Source organism: Anguilla anguilla, chromosome 11, assembly GCF_013347855.1.
Source record: "Anguilla anguilla isolate fAngAng1 chromosome 11, fAngAng1.pri, whole genome shotgun sequence".
NCBI classification, from domain to species: Eukaryota; Metazoa; Chordata; class Actinopteri; order Anguilliformes; family Anguillidae; genus Anguilla; species Anguilla anguilla.
Window position 1 is genome coordinate 4,149,153 of NC_049211.1, and position 20,632 is coordinate 4,169,784.

General features: G+C 46.3%; 1 protein-coding gene across 1 annotated transcript; it reads left to right on the top strand.

Moving 5' to 3' along the window:
* The first annotated feature begins 467 nt into the window (after positions 1 to 467).
* Positions 468 to 20,048, top strand: usp11 (ubiquitin specific peptidase 11). Its single transcript, XM_035380954.1, has 21 exons — positions 468 to 665; positions 5,477 to 5,586; positions 6,578 to 6,708; positions 7,144 to 7,261; positions 7,447 to 7,592; positions 7,869 to 7,930; positions 8,488 to 8,587; positions 9,010 to 9,183; positions 9,763 to 9,921; positions 10,277 to 10,501; positions 10,615 to 10,698; positions 10,979 to 11,073; positions 11,928 to 12,134; positions 12,798 to 12,904; positions 13,148 to 13,642; positions 15,261 to 15,331; positions 15,660 to 15,772; positions 16,171 to 16,320; positions 17,091 to 17,206; positions 17,929 to 18,017; positions 19,772 to 20,048. Exons 1-21 carry the CDS (start codon positions 559 to 561, stop codon positions 19,943 to 19,945), a joined length of 3,033 nt encoding a protein of 1,010 aa, XP_035236845.1. The 5' UTR covers positions 468 to 558; the 3' UTR covers positions 19,946 to 20,048.
* Positions 20,049 to 20,632: the final 584 nt, after the last annotated feature.

A 20,632-nucleotide genomic window follows, 5' to 3' on the forward strand; every position in this document is an offset into this window, starting at 1 on the left:
AGTAGTTAAGACAGTTAAGGTACCTAAGTCACCTACGAAACAGCTGCCTAGTTACAACCCTAAGCTTACAGTCATTTACAGGGGGTAGGGAGGGATGGGGAGAGGTGCAGCCTGAAGAGGCGAGTCTTCAGATTAAATTTAGCTTATTTCAATTGTACAAATCATCGGCATTCTGACCTCTTCCAATGATATGACCAACTGCTTGTGGATATTGGCTGGACTACAATTACTCCGTTGGTAGGTTGAAAATGTGCACTCACTGATATACTGCAATTAGCAGTCGTTAGGTCTGAATACAATTGCAGCTCATCCTTATATCGCTTATGTTTTTGTATTTAAAAAATTGTTTTTTCTTTAATACGGTCAAAAGGGAAAATGCATACCACCAAGCAACTTCTCAGTTTCACACACCCACACAACACGCCCTACCCTGCCCTAGGACGTTGTCATCACTCGATCACTTCCTGCTTCCTGCCTGGACTCCGGTGTTCCGGTTTTCTTCTTTGCTGTGGATGAGTTGAATGCTTTCTTTACAGACTCAGACATATATGATTTATCATGGCTGCAACTACGGCTGGAGCTGCAGAACCTCCTGGATTAGAAACCCAACACAGAGAAATTGAAGCTCTTCTCCAGAATCATGATCTCCGCGCAGGCGACAGTTGGTAAGACTCTTGCCGCGCTCTGAGACCCACGGGTCACCGCAAGCTGCAGCTAGCTAGTAATGTTGGCTGCACGGAAGGTGGATCCTTGCTAGCCAACATCCACACTAGCTGTGTCTCACTTGTGATATGCCAGTCGGTTTCACTGACTAACTAGCTAGTTGTCTGTTTTAATAAATGAAGACGCTCGCTTAGCGTATTCAAAACGACCCAACATTAATCCAGGTAGCTAGCCAGCCAGAGATATTAGTACATCACCGGTTAGCTAGCTGTAAAGGCTGCCTGTATTGCTAGGTCGCTAGCTAGCTATGTTATATCACCTGCTGTATTTATAATTTGTCTCCAGTTGTTAACACTGCTCGTCTTAATTTGATTTGCTAACGTTATATAAATTTCATCCGCTAGATTTATCTGTCGCCAGCTTTAGTATACTTATTCTGTGTGGTCCACTGAGATGTCAGGTCGAAATGTGGACTTTTCTCCTTATGGTTCTTTATAGCTAACGATAGCCAATCGCTGACGTTATACAATTTTCGGGAAATTGGTTGTGCGATCTGTGAATTTATTGTTTCGTTGGCCGGCTACCAATGAGTAAAATAGTTTTTAACATTTTGTTGTCGAGTTGACTGATTTATTAATGTTAGTGTACTTAGTGTAACGTGGTTAAATTAGCTATAGACTAGGTAGGGCAACTTACATTTACCTGAAAGCAGTCAGTCGGCTGCCGACGATCAGTTTCATTTTCACTCAACCTTTATATAGCTGGCTAGCTATATAGCCAGAAACTCATGACGGAAGTGGACGTCAAAACAATCAAATAATGTTTTCAGTATTAGACTATCAGCATCCCAAATAATTACTGTATTTTAGCTTGCTTCAAATAGCCAGCTAGCTAGCCTGTTAAAGTTTCGACATGATCGGTGATGTTTGCTTCATTGCCGTAACTTGAATTGCCTAATGAGTTAGCTGCTACAAATAATTTCAGTAGACTAAGGTAACTCTTTTGGGGAGGTTGACGTTAATTTTCGTATTTGTTTGGATTTTTTCGCCCCGAAAAGTAAGTTAATGTTAATGATGAGACTCGTTAAAGTTAATGACATGGCAGGGTTGTCTCCGAAATAATTTACTGCAGGATGTAATGGAATTCGTTTAGATTGCTTAGTCATATAGATAGCTATGCATTTCAGTCTGCCTTGACATCAATCTGTGTTCTTGGCTCATCTGGGCATGTAATGCTAGTGCTTCAGATCAGTTACTTTAAAATGAAAATAGTAGCTGCCGGTGGCTAAATTAGTCTCTTTAACAGGCGTTTTTACACGTTTTTAATGGCATTTGTATTTAGCAAAGCACTAAAATGAATTATCCCTACAAGTCGTAATTCTCCTGAAATGCTCTAGGTCAGCGGTGTACGACAAGCGTCGATCCGTTTCAGGATTTTTTTGCCAACTTCTGCTCTTAATTGTTTAATTGGCTTAATCATGTCTTGATCTGACATATGTATAAGCACCAGTCATAGCTGCTGACTGCAAGTATGTGCTAAAAATTTCACTGTGCCCAAGTACAGGAATGAACCGGCATAGTTTATAGAGCTGTCAGAAAACTAAAACGTTGTGCACCCCTGCTCTCCGGTTGCTAAAATTGGCCATTGGGGGGGTCAGCCGAGGAAACGTAGTTGCAGTGCAGAACGGGAGATCACGTGCCCCTAAAATGATTGGCTTATTCCTTTTCAGAAGCTGATGGAAGTTTTTTATTACTTACATGATGGGCCCATATATCATAGACTATGGAGCCCCATTTTTCTAACATGAGTGAGATCTTTTCTTTTCTTTCTTTTTTCTTGTCAACTATTAACACTTTGTTTAATGGACCCACCCTTGATATGACTCGGTAAAATGTTGAACTGTGTGTCAGTTTAGCACGCTTCAACAAATTATGAACTATTTTTTGCATGCCCTCTTTGCCTATTTTGTTTAATTTTCATGCCGGTCTTTGATGTGGTATTTTGGGTTATTATTTGCTTCACAAATGTCAAGCGTTCATCGAGTAACTTTTGACATCTGTTGTACAGTGTCGCTCTGTCCACACCTTGGGCCTTGGCCTGTCACTGTCACCTCATTTTTTCCAGACTACTGTGCAATGTGAAGAATGCTGGTGAGGATCAGGGAAATGAAACCGTGTCAGAAATGAAAATGAAAACTGGAAAGGGACGTGGATATCTAGGAACAGAAACAGAAAACAAAATATGAATTTACAATGCTCTAGATTGACAAATAAATTAATACTGTACATTACAATTTAAAGTCTTATTTATTTATTTTGTTTTAGAACATAAAAAAATTTGACTTAGTAAATGGAGAATTAGATTGTACATGACCGATACCAGTAAAATAGGCCTTAATTCTGAGAAGGCTGTGTATGAGTGTTTGTTAAATTTGTGCCGTCAGTATTCATATGGCCACCCACGCTGGGTTCAGATTGTGATTACTGGGGCAAAATGTGAAAACATAGCAAATGTGCAACTTTCATAATCTGACCTTTTGATAGATTTGTAGTGGGGGTGCACAAAATTCACGGTATGGTTCTGTTCAAGGTTTTGGTGTCATGGTTTTTGGTTCAGTTCTGTATGTTATGTAAACATAACAAAAAAGAATGCATTCATTAATTGGAATCTCAGATTCAACAGCCAATTCTTTAAAAGAATATGTTTTTCCGCTTGAAATGCAGTATTTTACTGTATCAAAATTAATAGAAAGTGGTTGCAACTCAAGTGGTTCTCTCTCAAGAGGTAAAGCACCGCTTTGTTAAATTTGTGCTTCTTTTGCTTGTGTGGGACACACACCGGGGTGATGTTGATGTAAATGGGCCATCATGTTAGAAGTGTTTCCACTCTAGCATATGGCACACTTGCAACGCAATGCGTTCTCACAGATGTTATTTTATCCACCACTTTTTCCCCCATTACTACCGATGTTAACACAAAATCCATAAAATTTCCAAACAGCAGACTTAAACTATGTCGGAGGATCCTCTAACTGTGGTTTCTTTTTTCACACTTAACATTTTGGAAACTGACCGACCGACTGGCTGGTGCTTCAACTATAAGCTGCACTCACTGCAACTTCGACTCAATGCAAATGGTTCCTGCTGGGCTTTCGGTTTAGCCTGAATGAAAGCAGCGCAGGTTAACCGATCTTTGTATTCCTTATTTTTAGTGTTGTGTGACAAATACAAATGGCCACTATAGCCTTTACACGACGAATAAATTTAAAAAAAGTACTAAGTTGTGAGTGCCTGTTTCAAAAACATAGCGAGGCATGAAAGGATTTTTTTTAAAGCAGCATCTGATGAATGCCTGTAAGGTACCGCAATGATACGCACTAAATGAAAATTGCCTCTTGAGTAAACGGAGAATGAAGGGGGTGATGATGCAACAGCTGGATAATGGCAGAATCTGTGGGTTGGGGATGCTAATAAATATGCAAACATATTTACACTGTGTTACCACCTCAGGACTCTGCAGCTATGTCAAAGCTACACTGTGTTTCAGACTATTAACGGCCATGGTTATAACCGTACCGTGGTTACATAAAGGCTCAGAAATGTTCAACCTCTAGCTCGGTGACATACAGTACTATGGGTAACCGTCGACTAATTATATTCCCATAGAAACAGACCTGCCAGTAAGAAACGGCTGTACTCCTTGCGAGGAAATATAAATGCTTAATATGGCAATTATTTTAAGCTCTTATTTTGTTAGAAATTAGGCTAAAATCATAGTGACGGAGGTCATGCATCGCTGCATTGACTTAAGTAGTAGATGTAACCTACAAAGGGTTTTGATTAGCTTGTGCTATCCAAGAGAAAAAATATATATCTGTAAGTCATAAAAGGACAAGGGAGTCCTCTCACTCAGTCACCACAGGTGAGTCAGTAGGCTTCATATTTCTCGGTAATAAAAAGCCTACTTCTTTCTCTTTCTCAAAAGGTAACACCAGTTCCATGTGCATTTCACTGGGAATTGCCCCTGTGTTTAAAACAAATTACTGATATTTATTTGTGTACTGTATATCTTTAACACTTATTGTTTGGAATTTACAATATTTCTATTTCCTATCCATATTATTATAAAAGGCTGTTGTGAGTTGATGACTTAATTAATTTGGATAAATATGCAAAATGTGGAATACTCACAGGACCATGTGGCATTCAGCTTCACTGAGACTAAATTGAGTGCGAAAGTGGTCAAGCTGTTTTTCGTGAGACCTCCTGCTTTGAGCAAGTTCATTCTTCTCATTTAAAGTTGACGCGGATCCTCTAAATGGATTTTAGGGCTGAGGGGTGTCGGCAAACGTTCTCAGAGCTGATCGGGGGGCTGCGGTCGTGCATGATGGCTGGAGTCCTCATTAGCAAATAGGGCTATACGTATAACTATTATATTAACTAACCATACTTTCTCTGAAAAATCCACATATTCGCCTCAGGTGAGGAATCACTTAACTGCACTAGCTATAGAACTGGGGGTCCAGCAGCAGTCTGTTGATGTGCTAATAATCGAAAATTTGGGGGAGTGTGTGTGCCAGTTTGCTTGCTTATACAATAACTGCTTAATGACACACCACATATGACTATCGCCTCTTCAAGGCCTAGTATTTGCACTCAGTCAGCGATAAACCAGATTTTGGATGGAAGGCACTGAGGAGATGGAAATAAGCATTTTCCGCACCAGGAGCAGTGAAGGGTACAGAGAGATACGACAGGGAGGTTGGCTCTGTATTTTGAAGCTGAAACAAAATGTCTCCCCGGCTCTGGCGCAGGTATCTCCTGGAAAGACGGTGGTTTGAGCAGTGGAAGGAGTACGTGGAAACTGGAGACCAGAACTCCTCCTCCTTCCCCGGGCAGATCGACAATACGGAGCTCTTCGAGGGTGAGTTCAGCCAAGCCATGCTGCCTCGATCCTAGTCTAGTGCAAAAAAACATAATAAAAAATGTTTCTATTTTTCCTCTGTTCTTTCACAACCTTTGATTATCCAGCTGTCTTTCTCCATTTTGTAAATATATTGTCTGACCGTGATATACAGGTCTCATCAGGAAGCAGGTGGTAATGGCTGGCATTTACTGCATGAGTAGTTTATACGGCACGAGTTAAATTGATGTACTGGTTCCACTGAGTGTTTGTTTCGGAAATAGCAGCTGAGTGATGGAACTGTATTAGCTGGGGAACTGCTTGTTCTGTGTCTTTTGTAAGAATTTAATATAATATTATTGTGCCTGCTGACACATTATAACAGTTGTTAGAAATATGGTGGAAATGGATAAAGAACAATAAAAGTATTGATGGAAAGAAGAATTACGCAAATAATTATGGATGAATAAATATATCTTTATGGAACATTAAAGAAAAATTAAATTAAGTTTTTATTTAAACAGGTGAAAACTGTATTGCTGCTGTTAACTATTGAAACTGAATATGAGTCAGTGACTTGGGATGGAATATGTCTGCTATTGTGGGAATGTTATTACACTTTACTGCCATTTAGCAGATGCTCTCATCCAGGGTGACTTAGGATGCAAAAACTAGTTGAAAGATCAGGGATCTCAGTACAGTAATTCCCTAGAGGGGGAAAGTATAATCCCATGAGAGACAACAAGATAAAGAAATGCAGAAGATTGAGAACTTGTCACCTAATATAATGAACATTAACCCTCAAGAGTAGGTTTTTTTTGGGATGTTTTTTTTCAGACTGTGTTCTAGAACTCCACTGCTTTCAGTTACCAGTAGTGATTGTTACATCAGCATTAGAATGTTTAGTTGAGAACATATTTGTGATCTTACACCTTAAGAACCGCAGTGCTGTGAGGGAAAAAAAGGTTGTGTGAGCCGGCTGTAATTTGGGTTTTTGTGGTGATGAACGCAGAGCTGGAGTCGTACCGCTTGAAGGAGCGCCTGGTGGAGAACGAGGACTTCGTGCTGATACCGGCCGAGGCGTGGCACAAGCTGCTGGCCTGGTACGGCGTCGTGGCAGATCAGCCTGCCCTGGAGCGCAAGGTGAGTGGCTGGGCATCACCCTGAACACATTACATTACATTACATTACAGGCATTTAGCAGACGCTCTTATCCAGAGCGACTTACACAACTTTTTACATAGCATTTTACGTTGTATCCATTTATACAGCTGGATATATATACAGAAGCAATTCGGTTAAGTACCTTGCTCAAGGGTACAACGGCAGTGTCCTTACCCGGGAATCGAACCTGCGACCTTTCGGTTACAAGCCCAGTTCCTTACCCACTGTGCTACACTCCGTCCTCACGTGCCATACAGCGCGTCGAAACGTCTTCTGAATCGGCATTAACATCTGAATATGTGATTAGGATGCGCATTTATTATATTATATTAACTAGAACTGCGATGATTGCTGAACGGCGGAACAGAGGATTCGGTGAGGCTGTGTTGTTGACTGTTCCTTGGCGTGTCTCAGGTGGTGGACCTGCCCAGCACCGTCAAAGTGGAGGTGTACCCGGTGGAGATCTTCCTGTGTCTCCACAGCGACATGGAGAACGTCCTGACCGCACAGTTCAGCCGAGTGGACTCGATAAGTAAGCGCTCTCCGTCGCGCCGTTTCCCCGTACGCTTCCCCTCGCCGCGTGCGGTGTCTGCTGTTGGACGGACGGCTGCCGACTCACAGGGTGGGCTGTCTGTATGCGTTAGCTGGCACACGCGCGTGTCCGGCCGTCCGTCTGCGTCAGAATCGTTTATCGCCGCACGTCGTTGCCCCTGACAGATGTGATCCAGAAGACGATGCGGAAGCAGTTCGAGGTGCCGGAGAGCGCGGAGACTCGGCTGTGGATGAAGAGCTCGGAGACGAGCTGCGAGAGGCTCCGCAACGTCCACATGACCGTCCTGGACTCCTGCCTCAGCTCTGGCATGGTACGGCCTTTGCTTTACTAGAGCTGCATCTTTGCTGTGCTTTATCATCTTTGTTTATTTTTTTTTTTTGCTGTACTGCAGCTGCATCTTTGCTCTACTATATCATCTTTGTTGAATTTTTTTTTTTTGCACTACTACACCTTCATCTTTATGTGCCGTGTCATCTTTGTTGCATTTAGTTTTTCCCTCTACTACTGCGGAATCTTTGCCGTGCTATACCATCTTTGTTGCATTTATTTTTTTTGGGTGCTGTGAGCTGTTTCTCTTGTGTTGCAGACTGTTATCATGGAGCTGAGGAACGCAGACGGTACCTGGCCGAGCTCCAGGCCCCAGATCATGTGAGTCAGTCCTTTGCCTTCTGGGGGAAGTGTTAATTGCCCTGCTTTGCAATTACAATTTTGATCTCTTTGCTCTGTACCCCCGCTAAGAAATTTTATTCCTACCTTTGATAACATGCAACAGATGGCACACAAACACATGCGCGCACACATGCATGCACACACGCACATCCCTGTATATCATCATATAATCTTATTTGAATATCGAAAACATGCTGTGAATAGACACTACATTGGTAACATTGCATTGATGGCATTCATTAGCCAGGTTGAAGTCATTGGCAGTGAAAATTTCTGTTACATGCACAGTAAAATGTTTAGTGTTAAATCAACTCCTAGTACATCCTGCATGGTCCCATTAGGACATGTATCTGTTAAGAGTTAAGTGAACACTGAATGTTGTTTTGAGTGGAAGATTTTGCCTGCACTATAGCTAAGGGGCTGAGCCCAAAACATGAAAAACAGACTGGGACCAAGGGGCGTTGAGATACTTTTGGTCATATAGTGTTTCTTATGATGACTGATTTTTTATTTTTTATTTTTTTTGGTGTTACCAGGAGGAACTCTGTAGAGGAGCAGGACTCTTATAAGGGCCAGCCTGGCGTTTGTGGGCTCACTAATCTGGGGAACACGTGCTTCATGAACTCCGCTCTGCAGGTGAGAAGCTTAAGGGAGCATACTTCACACGCAGGTGTATGTGCCGTGCAGACATTTTTCGCTCAGACTCCCGGATTTGTAAAATGCTGTTGAGCACTTACTGGGTTACTCTCAGTGAGGACAACAAACGCGGCTTCGTAACTGGGTGGCAGGTCTAACCGGCCAGAACTCTAGTTCTTAGATGCTGGTTCTTTTAACATCGGGACCCAAATTTGAAATTTAGTACCTTTCAGGGAACCGTCAACACATTCTCGCATAGCCTAGTGGACTACAGACTCGTTCCAGGACCCACCTCATACTCCCCTGTGACCCATTTTAGGTCCTGACCCCCTGATGTAAAAAAACAAAACGCTGGTGTGGGCTGTTCTTTTTTTTTTTTTTTTAAACGTCTTTTTTTTATGGCGCTTCCCCCCCCCCCCCAGTGCCTGAGCAACACGCCCCCCCTGACGGAGTACTTCCTGCGTAGCGCGTACCTGGACGAGCTCAACTTCACCAACCCGCTGGGCATGAAGGGCGAGATCGCCGAGGCCTACGCCGACGTCGTCAAGCAGATGTGGTCGGGGAGGCACTACTCCGTGGTGCCCCGCATCTTCAAGGTACCGCCAACGCCGCACGGGGAAGTCCGGCAGGAATTCTTGATTTAAAATTCTCACTTTTTTTTTTTGCACGGCTGCTGTAAGTTTTTGTTCCTCCCCAATTTCGGCTAAAGATAAACAAAAAGTAGTACAGAGAATTTCCGCACAAGCAACCTTTCCTGATTGTCCAGCTTAAATGTTATTGTCAGTTTCTAATCAACATTCACAGCCTGGCGAAGAGCCAACTTTTGTGTAGTTGTGTAGCATTATGTGTGCTGTTGTGTAGTTGTGTAGCAGTATATGTGCTGTTCTGTAGTTGTGTAGCAGTATATGTGCTGTTGTGTAGTTGTGTAGCAGTATATGTGCTGTTGTGTAGTTGCGTAGCAGTATATGTGCTGTTGTGTAGTTGTGTAGCAGTATATGTGCTGTTGGGTAGTTGTGTAGCTGTATAGCAGTATATGTGCTTGTAACAAGTGTTGCAGTCCTTGGTGCCCTAACCACACCACCCCTCCACAGCACTGTTGTATAGTTGTGGTATAGTTGTAGTATATGTACTGTTGTAGTTTTGTAACATTGCGCTCATGTGTGTTTTGCGCGCAGACCAAGGTGGGCCACTTTGCCTCGCAGTTCCTGGGGTACCAGCAGCACGACTCCCAGGAGCTGCTGTCCTTCCTGCTGGACGGCCTGCACGAGGACCTCAACCGCGTCAAGAACAAGGAGTACATCGAGCTGCGGGACGCCGACGGCCGGCCCGACCAGGTACCGCCTCCGGGAGCCGGGGGGGCGGGGCTTCGCCCGCGCGCGCGCGCGCTGTCCGTCACTCCCCTTCCCCGAGCGCTCTGCTAGGCCTTATGAGCGTTCTGGGAAAACGAGTCCCCTGGTTTCACTTCCTGGTCTTTCGTAAGAGATGAAGGAGGATTAACAGATCATCATTTTCCATCTTTAAAAAAAAAAAAAAAAAAAAAAAGCTAAGCGCAGCGCTTTCATGCATAAAATGTGTTTTTTTTTCTGTGTGGAAAAATGGAAACTTGTATGGAAACGTGCTGCATCACCGCGACCTCTGAATCGGGTGCTTCTGTCGGTGTCGTGACTTCTGTCGTTTTTGGATTGCCAGGAGGTGGCCGAGGAGGCGTGGCGTAACCACCGACGGCGGAACGACTCCGTGATCGTGGACACCTTCCACGGCCTGTTCAAGTCCACGCTGGTCTGTCCCGAGTGCCACAAGGTGTCCGTCACCTTTGACCCCTTCTGCTACCTGAGCGTGCCCCTGCCCGTCAGCAAGGAGAGGGTGATGGAGGTGTTCTTCGTCTCTCTCGACCCTGCGGCAAAGCCCGTGCAGGTAACCCGGGCCCCCGCTGTCGGCCATTTTGGCTCCGCTCCTTCCGCCATTTTTAACTGAAGCCTTTGACATCGTTTGACTCAATCCATCGTCTTTCTTCCCCTCTGCTCCAGCATCGCTTGGTTGTGCCCAAGGCTGGCAAAGTGTCTGATCTGTGTGCTGCGCTCTCTCTAGCAACAGATATCCCAGCCAATCAGGTGAGACCAGGCTCTATGGCACGAAGGTCACCCCCCCCCCACTCCCCATATGATGGTGATGAATTAGCAATGATCTTAATGCTCTGAGGGCTGTCAGCTGAAATATTCAGCTTTATGAGCGCCCTCTGTACATTTTCCAGCACCATCAATGTTTCATCGGGCTGGTGTCCGACGTAGTCTGTGTGGTTCCTGCTTCATCGGTCTGGTGTCCGACGTAGTCTGTGTGGTTCCTGCTTCATCGGTCTGGTGTCTGACGTAGTCTGTGTGGTTCCTGTTTCAGATGGTGGTGGCTGACGTGTTCAATCATCGATTTTATAAGATCTACCAAGCAGACGAATACCTCAGCTGCATCCTGGACCGAGACGATATCTTTGTGTAAGTGTTTGACCCGACAGAGTCGGGTTTTCAGTCTAGTAACAGTGAGGTTTTTTTTTTTTTTTTTACTAGTGTCATTTGTGCAAGTTGAGACTGCAGATTCTGTAGTCCTGATGTCTTTCATCCTCTGTACTTTCCTAATGACTGGAGTTTCTGGTGTGATATTAATCCAGAATAGCCTTTGCCATAGTATTGTACTTGGCTATGTGCTGTACCTATTTGAGCAGAGGTGGGCAGCGAAGGTCATGTGTGTACATGGTTTTCATGCCAACTTCTGGCCTGAATTACTGACTTAGCCCAAACATTTATGTCCTTTTTGATAAGCGCATGAATGACAGCTGAGGGCTGTTCTTGTGTCCCTTTGTGAAACGCTTTACTGTGATCTAATCTGCGAGTGATCCAGCGTTGGTCTGTACAGCCAATCGGCTCATTCAGCCGGGGTAACCGGTGGAAACAGAAACCTGCGAACGCACCGGCCCTCCAGGTCCTGCAGCTGCCCACCCCTGCACATGAGTATCGGTATGATGCATGAGATTTGAGTGTTCAGCAGTAAGGATGGTAAAAATGGTAAATGGACTGCATTTATATGGCGCTTTTATCCAAAGCGCTTTACAATTGATGCCTCTCATTCGCCAGAGCAGTTAGGGGTTAGGTGTCTTGCTCAGGGACACTTCGACACGCCCAGGGCGGGGTTCAAACCGGCAACCCCTCCGACTGCCAGACAACCGCTCTTACCTCCTGAGCTACGGCGCCCCCTTGCTGACATAGCTCAGGAGGTAAGAGCGGTAAGTGTGTTGAGTTCGAGACCCCGTGACACGCCTGACCCCTCCCGCTGCTGCGTGCATTCCCTGCAGGTACGAGCTGAGCCGGGGCTCGGTGGAGGAGGACGGGGACGAGGTGGTGCTGGCCCTCTACCTGCGGGAGCGCTCCCACTACAGGGACTACGGCTCCGGCAGCAGCAGCTACGGGACGTCCCTGTTCGGCCACCCCCTGCTCATCTCCACCCCGCGCGGCCAGTGCTCCCAGGAGAGCCTGTACCAGCTGTTCCTGCAGCGTCTGGCGTGAGTCACGCTTCCCTTCGCCTCGCCGCCGCCGCCGCCGCCACGCGTAACATCTGTAACCGCGGGAAACGGGAAACCGCGTAGGGGAAGTAATGACAGGGTCACACGCCCCAACGTGTCGGCCGTGTGCAAAGTGGGGCTGTTAGGTTCCTCCTTGTCCTTATAGAGGAACTTTTATCACCACGTTCCATACATCGCACATGCCTCAATACAACACAGTATGTACATAAATAAATACAAGAATGCATCTACAAATAAACTGCTTGAAGATGTTTAAAGCTGTATGAAGCCATTTGAAGCTGTTTGACGCCATTTGAAGCTGTTTGAAGCTATATGAAGCAGTCTGAAGCTGAATTAATCTGTTTGAAGCAGTATGAAGCTCTCTGAAGCTGTTTGAAGCAGTGTAAAGCTGTTTGAAGCTATATGAAGCAGTCTGAAGCTGAATTAATCTGTTTGAAGCCATATGAAGCTCTCTGAAGCTGTTTGAAGCAGTGTGAAGCTATATGAAGCAGGCTGAAGCTGAATGAATCTGAAGCGGTATGATGCTGTCTGAAGCTGTATGAAGCTCAGTGAAGCTGTTTGAAAGCGTATGGGTTTGTGATTGCATCGTTGTGCAGGCGTGGTCGCAGGAGGCAAGATGTCACCTGTCCGTCTGTCTTTCAGGCGCTACGTCCGACCGCTCGATCCCTCGGAGGAGGTGGAGGAAGAGGAGGAGGCGGATGACGAGGAGGAAGAACTGTACAAGACGCAAACCAACGGCGTGAGCGACGGTAATGGCTCCTTTCGCTTTTGAGCCGATGGTTTGTGTCGCTGTACACAATCTGACTGAATGTGATGGGTTGTGGGTTTTTTCTTAGCACAGGTTTTGTAGGTATGTGTTTATTTTATATGTCCCATTCATCACCAGCAGTATCTCTGCGCTGATGTACAATCCAATATAGTGTCAGAATTGAGTGGTGTTATTTTTTAAATTGGTGATTTTAAACCGCTGTTTCTCCTGTCGTCTTACCCAGATGAGGGTGAAGACGAGGATGAGAAACCAGGACCTTCCAAGAGAGAGGGGGAGGGGGAGGGTCAGGGGCAGGGGGAGGGGTCTGCATCCGAGGTGAACCAATCCAACGACTCGACGGAGCCGGCAGAAGCGGGCGCCACCAACAGCGTCGGGAAGGCGGGGTGCAGCCGAGAGGATGCCCCGCCCCCCTCGGCAGGCGACGGCGTCGTCGACGCGGACGCAGACGTTCCGAACGCAGCCGACGGGACGCTGGCGGCCGGACGGCAGCCCTCGGACGAAGACGAGGAAGAGGAGGAGGAGGAGGAAGATGGGGAAGATGGGGAGGAAGAGAAGGAGCAGACCACGCCCCACAGCCCTCAGCCCAACGAGCGACTCCCCAAGAGGAAGTGCTGCCACGCCAAGCGCAGGAAGCAGCTGTTCGCCATCCAGGCGGTGAACTCCAACGGCACCACCGAGAGGGGGATGGGGGAAGGAGGCTGCGCCTTCTCCTTCACCTGTGAGTGATCGTCTTTCACAGAGAGCAGAGAGCAGTGGCAGTGTTTCACAGAGAGCAGTGATCAACTTTCAGAGAGCAGTGACTGACTTTCACAGAGAGCAGAGAGCAGTGGCAGTGTTTCACAGAGAGCAGTGACTTCCTTTCACAGAGCAGTGACTGTCTTTCACGGAGAGCAGTGATCAACTTTCACAGAGAGCAGTGACTGTCTTTCACAGAGAGCAGTGACCGTCTTTCACAGAGAGCAGTGACTGACTTTCACAGAGAGCAGTGACCGTCTATCACAGAGAGCAGTGACTGACTTTCACAGAGAGCAGTGACCGTCTATCACAGAGAGCAGTGACCAACTTTCACAGAGAGCAGTGACCATCTTTCGCAGAGAGCAGTGATCAACTTTCACAGAGAGCAGTGACTGACTTTCACAGAGAGCAGTGACTGACTTTCACAGAGAGCAATGACCGTCTTTCATAGAGAACATTCTTTTCCAAAGAGGAGTCACACACACACTAACCTCCACAGAGGAAGTGCACACCACACAAAGTGCTACCTTTGACATCATCGCTCCCCTTTAGACTAAAGTTACTTGCGGATATATGAGGCAGGGTTTCCCTCAGGAGAATAGTTAGTGGAGGGGGAGGTGCCTCAGAGGGTCAGCAGCGCTGGTGTGTAGTGGTGAGCAGTGGTGTTCGCACGATGTAGCCCACACCTGACTTCATAACAACCCCCCCCCCCTCCCTGTGAAGATCTGAGATCTGAGGGTTTATTGATTTTTCTGTTGTGGAGGTGCAGCACCTCCACTCTTAGTACCTGGGGGAAAACCAAGTGATGAAGTAGAAGGAGTAGATGTCTTACGGATGACAATATGACCCGTCTGTGGAAGTATTGACGAGTGATCGCTGGGTGCGCTACGGAAACCTCTTGCACGGTTTAACAGATGTGTTAGGTGGTCTCCGTGGGCTCCGGTGTCGGAGACGGGATTTAATTATCACCTTCCCCGCTGGTGAGCTGCAGAAGGGCTCAGAGAGTCTGCTCCAGGCGTCTCAGCCCGGTGCAGAACGTGCCTGTGAGCAGCATATTCATGCAGTAGGCGTCCAACCAGATGGTCTTGCAGCGGAAGGTGTGATGTCATCATCATTGTGTCCAATGGGGAGCCTTGTGGTCTTTCGCCTTTCTAGTTTGGTTTGATGGGAACCTAATTCTCATTTCACTTCCCCTCCCATTTGTGCTTGTCATAATGAGAAAATCTTAATTACCTATAACCGTTCCTGTTATTTAAGCAAGTGCAGAAAATGCGTGACTGTATTTTAATATTTGAGCTATGGTTGGAAGCCTTTCAGAGTGTGTGTGTGACTGCGTTTGATATTTGCGGTACTGACAGTCACCTTTTGGAGAGTGTGTGACTGTATTTCATATTTGAGGTATTTGTAGAAGCCTTTCAGAGTGTGTGTGACTGTATTTCATAATTGAGGTATTAGCAGAAGCCTTTCAGAGAGTGTGTAACTGTATTTCGTATTTGAGGTATTTATAGAAGCCTTTCAGAGAGTGTGACTGTATTTCATATTTGAGGTATTAGCAGAAGCCTTTGAGTGCGTGTGACTGCTGTTTTGTGTGTCCTCCACAGCACAACCCTACGTGGCCATCGACTGGGATCCTGACATGAAGAAGAAGTATTACAATGAGAACGAGGCTGAGGTACGGGCCTAGTGGTGACGCTTCACTGATCTGACCAATGGGAAGCGCGCTGTGTGCTAGATGCAGATGCTTCAGTGATCTGACCAATGGGAAGTCCTCTGTGTGGTAGACTGGTCCTATGCTGATGCCTTAGTGATCTGACCAATGGGAAGTCCTCTGTGTGGTAGACTGGTCGTATGCTGATGCTTTAGTGATCTGACCAATGGGAAGTCCTCTGTGTGGTAGACTGGTCCTATGCTGATGCCTTAGCGGTCTGACCAATGGGAAGCGCTCTGTGTGGTGGGTTCTTACGCGCTGCTCTCTCTCGGTCTGGCTCTGGTCTCTGCAGAAGTACGTGAAGCACCAGAGCATGGAGGTGCCGCACAAGCAGACGACGGTGCAGCTGCAGCAGTGCATAGAGCTCTTCACCACCGTGGAGACCCTGGAAGAGGAGAACCCCTGGTAACCCCCGTGCAGTCACCCCACACTCATATTACCATGGCAACTGGTGTTGCGTCTCTACATAGAGTCCAGCTTCTACTGAGACAGAGCGCTACACCTAACTTTTTTTCCCCCAAGGAGTATCATGTGTTGTCCCAACTTGGAAAAATTTAGGAGCACACAGACGCATTCTCGTCAGTAGCAAAATGCTCCTGAAATGAGAGGAACCTACAGCCCTGTGAGAGATGTGTGGTGCGAGATGAGACTGACTGAGAGACAGTGCAAGGACTAAAGCCACAGCTCTGCCTTTAAAAAACAAATGTAGTTTAAATGCTGTAAACGGTGGCAAAGATCAGAGTCTTGTGTTTCTGAAAGCGTGTCCTAAAATATGTCTGTCTGTGTGTGTGTGTGTGTGGCAGGTACTGCCCGACCTGTAAGAAGCACCAGCTGGCCACCAAGAAGCTGGACCTGTGGTCTTTGCCTGAGGTTCTCATCATCCATCTCAAGCGCTTCTCCTACACCAAGTACTCCCGCGAGAAGCTGGACACCATAGTGGACTTCCCCCTCAGGTGCGCTATGCTCAGCACACACACACACACACACACACACACACACACACACAGACAGACAGACGCACGCACGCACGCACGCACGCACGCACAGAGTTCTTACGCTGCGCGTGTCCCGGCGCGTTCACGGTTAGGAACGAAAGTGAAATCTGTCCCTACGTCCAGGCCTAAGACGTTGAGTTGTTGCGTCGTGATTGGCCAACCAAGCAGTCCATTCCAGCAAGGACAAACAAGTTAGCGTCTGTTAGCGGTTGTCCTTACTGCTGAAAAAATGGAAGGGTAAAAAACTTAAACGTACTCAAATATTACCGTGGTGATTATTTTTGCTATTATTACTAGAAATGTATTGGGTTTTTTTGTTCTCATGTTCATGCATACAGTATGTGCTTTCTAGCCAGTAAAGCAAATTAAGTTGTAAAAAGTTAGCTGGTTTGAGAGCCACATAGCCATTTGGTTGGCTGTCGTATTTACGTTGCATAATAATGTAATAACTATTTGCTCATGAAAATGTAGAGGAAGAAAAACTGTCTGAACCTGCTATACAGTTTGAGCTATTTTTATTTCTACACGCCAGTAATATTTACATATCACTTAGAGAGTGGGAAGAGACGCGCCTGTTGATATGCAGTAGGAAGGATGCTGATGTCGCACTCTGATGTGTGTCATTGCGCTCATTGTGAGATGGGATCAGGTGGAGCTGTAGAGACAGACGCCGCCGCCGTACTGTAGATGCTCACCGTTCACGCTCGTTCACACTCTCTGCCTCTCAGGGAACTGGACTTCTCCGGCTGCCTGCTGAAGAAGACGGGGACGGACGGGGAGCCCCCGAGCCGATACGACCTGATCGCCGTTTCGAACCACTACGGCGGCCTCCGAGACGGACACTGTGAGTCCCGCCCCGCTGGCTTTGTCACCCCTGGAGACCCTGGGCGTGTGCGGCTCCCGGTCCTGGTGGGCCGGTGTCTGTCTGTGCGGGTTTTCGTTTCCACCGGTTACCCTGGTTAAATGAGCCGATTGGCTGTGCGCGCCCAACATAGGTTCACTCGTAGATTATATCACTGTAAAACGTTTCATATCGGGACACAGGGACAGTCTGTGACTGCCATTCATGGGCTTGTCGAGAAATGGAGACGGGGCTGATTACGTTATTAAGAGCAGACGTTGTGCATGAAAACCAGAAACGGATTCCGCCCACCTCTGCTGTAAAAAAACCTGAAGTGCTTCCACAAAACTATTTTGATATTCCAGGAAAAGGACATAGAGCAGCAAGTACTCTTCTCTTTCTCTCTCTCCCTCTCTCACTCCCTCTCTCTCTCTCACTGCTGGAAAACACGATCACAGAAATCCAGCGCTGTTGAAGGCATTCTAGAACACTTCTCGCATACTCAGTCGGAGTTCAGTTGAAAGTTTTTTCGCTCTGTGAAATCCTGTTTGGTGGGCTGCTGGGCGGTTCATCCTGAAAACACACACACACACACACTCACACACACAAGCATTTAAATAAAAAAATAAATAAATATAGCGTTATGATTTGCAGCAAAGCTGAGGTGTTTTGAAAGTGCATAGCAGAATTTTAGACTATGCTTTCTGTTTGCTTCTCTTCTGCAGATACCAGTTATGCAAGAAACAAGGATAACGGTCAGTGGTACTACTTTGACGACAGCAAGGTGACTTATGCAAGAGAGGAACAAATCATGGTAAATTCAATGATCGAAACCGTAAAAATCGCACGCTCTTCCAGCGTAAATTATATTGACAATAAGTATACATTCACCGGCCACTTCATTAGGTGACAGGAGTGGCACCCGGTGTGGTCTTCTGCTGCTGTAGCCCGTCTGCTTCAAGGTTTTGACGTGGTGTGCGTTCAGAGATGCTCTTCTGCATGCCTCGGTTGTAACGAGTGGTTATTTGAGTTACTGTTGCCTTTCTGGCCATTCTCATTCTCCTCATCAACATGGCATTTTCGCCCAGAGAACTGCCGCTCACTGGATATTTTATCTTTTTCGGACCATTCTCTGTAAACCCTAGAGATGGTTGTGCGTGAAAATCCCAGTAGATCAACAGTTTCTGAAATACTCAAACCAGCCCGTCTGGCACCAACAACCATGTCACGTTCAAAGTCACTTAAATCACCTTTCTTCCCCATTCTGATGCTTGGTTTGAACTTCAGCAGATCGTCTTGACTATGTCATGCCTAAATGCATTGAGTTGCTGCCACGTGATTGGCTGATTAGATATTTGCGTTAACGGGTGCAGTTTGCAGTTCAACAGGTGTACCCAATGAAGTGGCCGGTGAGTGTAAACACGTGTGTAGTTCATGGTGTAATTCTCATGGAACTTAAGACGGAAGGAGCAGGACTTAATCATCAAAGTAAAAACATTTACGTCACATTTGTTCTAAAAAAATGTTTGAAATGATAAAATCATGATGGGATCTTGATGCTTTGCGTCATGCGAGTTGTCCATCCAGTTTTAAAATGTTCTCTCTTTTATTACATGGCTTTAAAAAAAATTATAATTTAAGGAAACTCAGGGAGGAAGGCAATGGAAACAGTCTGGACTGACCAGGAGTAGAATGGCTCTGACGTTAAGGCAGGAAGTGATGCTGGTGGACTGTGGTAAAGGCAGGAAATGATGCAGGTGGACTGTGGTACAGGCAGGAAATGATGCAGGTGGACTGTGGTACAGGCAGGAAATGATGCAGGTGGACTGTGGTACAGGCAGGAAATGATGCAGGTGGACTGTGGTGCAGGCAGGAAATGATCCATGTGGACTGTGGTTAAGGCAGGAAATGATCCATGTGGACTGTGGTTAAGGCAGGAAATGATGTGGGTGCACTGGAAGCAGGGAAGCCAGACCAGTGCTAGAGTTCACAGATTCAGGGAGACACCGATAAGGATAAGGAGAGAACATTTAGAGCCTCCAGGGTGGTAATGAGGCCCTGAAGAGAGGCTTGCTCCAATCAGGGAGAAACATGATTAAATGCAATGGAGGAACTTGAACAAAAGGAAAGTATTTTGTATTTTGACTAGGAGCTTTAGCCCTTTAGGTATAAGATCACAAATACGTGATCAGAATGTTCTTAACTGAACGTTCTAATGCTGATGTCACAATCACTGCTGGTAACTGAAAGCAGTGGAGTTCTAGAACACTGACTTAGAATGCGGGGGGGTATATATGAGTGAGGCAGGAGGAGAAATGGAAAGTATTTCTGGGGTTTCAGAGAATTTTGAGGACCATCTGTGTGCCGTGACCGTAACTGTGAACTCCAGAAAATATTATTTAACTGATTCAGGGGAAATGAACCCGTATTATCACCTGGTGAAATTGAGGAGCCAGTGTTGCCAGTCAAGGCCCAGCTCTCCCAGATGCATACATGTGACCTGTAATTTTCATTATTTTAAATTGCGTCTAACTACAAAATTTCTCCTTTCTTTACCTCCCTCCCAAGACCAATGCTGCCTACCTCTTGTTCTACCAACGACAAGACAAGATTCGCCAGCCTACCCTCCCCACCCCCCGGGACGGTTCGTCCTCTCCCTCCCAGTCTGCCAATGAGGTCACTTCCCCTCCCCAGGACGGAGTAGATGGAGCCACTTCCTGTGTAAACATGGAAACGGATTGAAGCAGCCGTCTTGTTTTTTTTTTTAATTTTTAATTTTAAGTTTTTTTTATTTTGTTTTGTGTTTTTCATTTCTAATCCTTCCTTCCCCTTTTGTTTTTTGTATTTTGGTGGGGCAGTTTGGTTGTTTTTTTTTTTGTTTGTTTGTTTTTTTCCTTTTTTGTGTTTACTTCAAAAACTTGAACCTACTGCCTCTGTTTCTCTGTTTCTGCAGTGAATGAGGAGTGAGGGGGTGGAGGCAAAATTCTCAGGCTGGTGCACGGGGCGGGGGCGGGGGGGGTTTGGGGGTGGGGGGGGGGGCCAGTTGGGGGGAATACGGGGAGGGCGGTGCGTAAACAGAAACAACAACTTAGGCGAACTAGACGAATGCTAATTTCTAATTGGAAGACACACTGAATCCCGGATGGCGTTCCTGCTCTATCCTGGGGAGTCTGCGGATCAGCCAGGACACGCAGCGATCGCTCTCTCTCTTTTTTTTTTTTCCCCGTGTGAGGGAAAAAACATTCCTGAATAGGAAAAGTGAGTCGAGCCGCGACAGGTTGAGTTGGGATGAGGCTGCAGTCGGTGGCCGTGAGCTGAGGCGTCACACGCGCTGCTTTGATGCAGGAGGGCGGAGCTCGGTTCTTTCCTTACACAGTCCATTGTGGAGAGGTTGCACGGGGCTCCTATTCTGATACGCCCTCGTGTGTG